The following is a 2,138-nucleotide window of genomic DNA, read 5'->3' as shown; positions in this document are numbered from 1 at the left end:
GGAAAAAAGGTCTTTTGCTCCTTGGGTGCTGCACTTCAGGTTTTAAAATTGTATTATCCAATAGAAAAAAATTCACATTCAAAACGAAAGATATATTAGAAAATAGGTAATCCACCTTGCCACTTTAATGAATTACAATGTAATAATAAAGAACAAACACTATTTTTTATTCAGAAGCAAAAACACAACTTATAAGACTCAAGAAGACGGTCAAACATGCGAGGAGGAGGGGGCAGCGAAGAACTTGTGAACCCAAACATGTTTTCCATCAATAGTGAACATGTTTTTGTTCATTGGAGTCACGATATCTTCAATCTTCGACGCATATTCCATCTTCAACACCATCCTCGCAAACAAGGGCTGCTCATTCTCTTGCACTTCTTGCATCACAATGGCTTCTATCACTTCTCCAAACTCCCTCGTGAAGTGAACCCTAACCTCCGATTCAGAAATTGGATATCCTTTGGAAAACTTTAGAATCACCGTCCTATCATCTGCCGGCGTCACCTCTTCCTCGTCCTCCTTGATGTCCGCCCCCTCTGTCTCCATCACGACCGCCTTTGCTTTTTTTTCAACATCTGGAGCAGGAACCCATTCTTGTGGAGCACTCACCTTTATAGGGGTTGATCGTCGAACACTCGATCTAATAGAGGTTCGTTGTTGAACACTCGACCTACAAGAGATCTGTTGTTGAACATTCCACCAGCTAGGGGTTTGGTGTTGAACACTCAACCTAGTAGGGGTTTGTTGTGGAGCACCCAACCGGATCTTCTTCATCTCCTCAATGAGTTTCGCCCTCTCTATCGCCAACAGTTGCTCTTTGTAGCCCTTCTCGTATATATCATCGAAAGCTCGGTTGCAGACATCGTTCAAATTCTTTGTCACTCCAACGAGAATAGTTTCGCGGTACTGGTTGATGTAACTAGGAGTGAGATTACTGTCAGTTAGACCTTTGAGAAAAGGAATAACCACCTCATCATTGTTGTTGTGGTTAAGGAGGAAGAAGCTTGAGTAGTCTTGGTTGTATAAGATACTTAGACACACACCGACTTCATTGGCCACCGCGTCGATTAACATGTCTTGTGATGAGACAAGATACGCGACCAAGTTGCGTGCAAAGCGAAGTTGCTCGACCACGAGGAGAAACGCAATCACTTGAGACGATTGGTTCATGTCTCGTTTTAGAACAAAGACGAGGCGAGTGAACAAGTCTCTATCGATTTTGTGGAAAGAATGAAACTCGTCTCGAGTTACCTCCACTTCAAATAAAGAAGAATCGGTTGAGAAAAATGGAGAAGGAAAAAGAGAAGAAGAATAAGCCATAATATTTCTTAGATTTTTTATGGAGGTGGTGAAATAATATTTGTTCTAGACTAAGTTTAAATAGATGACTTTCCAGTCAAATTGGTCAAAAGGTGCAATCTTTTTTTTCTATAATATACTTCCTCGGTCATATCTCTTATTAATGAGATTGAAAGTCATATACCTTCTGATAGAAAGAGTATCAAGGCTTCGTTTAACTGATAGATCATGACCCTTGGATCATCATGGATGATTCATCATTCATCTCTAAACCATGTATTCCAACTTTTTTTTGAATAATTTCCTTTTTATAATTCTTTCTTTTATGGAAAACCCTAAATCTTTTCTGACTTCTGAAGCAAAAATAAAAACACCTCATATATTATTATATATTACAATTTTACTAAATCAAATTAAAATTGTGAGGTTGACAATTGATGATATCTCTCTGTATAAAGTATGGTTGAATGGATTTTCTTTCTTTTAATGTACAATAAAAGCATTTCGGGTTTTGAATAATATAAATAAATAACATCTTCTTATATAGAATAGTTATATAGTAGAAGATTTGTACGAATGTAAAAGATTACATACTTTTTAAATCTAGAGTATCTCGAACTTATTGAAGGGCTCAATTTAATTTCCAAAGAAAAGTGTAATCCACAGATATATCCTCTTTCCGGTATTGAAATGAATTGTAAGTAAGAGGCGCATATTTGTGTTGCCACACGATCGAGTATTGTGAAGGGCCTTTGAACTTAAATTGCTTATCAATCTAAAACTCACCTGTCATTAGACCATCATTGTGTGGTTAGATTAATTATACTGCTAAAAAA

General features: G+C 37.2%; 1 protein-coding gene across 1 annotated transcript; it reads right to left on the bottom strand.

The window, feature by feature from the left end:
* Positions 1-210: 210 nt before the first annotated feature.
* Positions 211-1,323, bottom strand: LOC106453707. The gene has a single exon (XM_048775219.1). The coding sequence runs from the start codon at positions 1,321-1,323 to the stop codon at positions 211-213; it is 1,113 nt and encodes a 370-aa protein (XP_048631176.1).
* Between the last annotated feature and the right edge of the window lie 815 nt (positions 1,324-2,138).

The sequence above is a fragment of the Brassica napus genome, unplaced genomic scaffold (genome assembly GCF_020379485.1).
Source record: "Brassica napus cultivar Da-Ae unplaced genomic scaffold, Da-Ae ScsIHWf_763;HRSCAF=1102, whole genome shotgun sequence".
Taxonomy (NCBI): Eukaryota; Viridiplantae; Streptophyta; class Magnoliopsida; order Brassicales; family Brassicaceae; genus Brassica; species Brassica napus.
Note: the sequence above shows the minus strand (reverse complement) of the source record. Positions and strands in the feature narration are given on the sequence as shown.

Excerpts from the sequence above, each read along its gene's own strand:
- LOC106453707 (XM_048775219.1), bottom strand. The coding sequence starts at position 1,323 with ATGGCTTATTCTTCTTCTCTTTTTCCTTCTCCATTTTTCTCAACCGAT.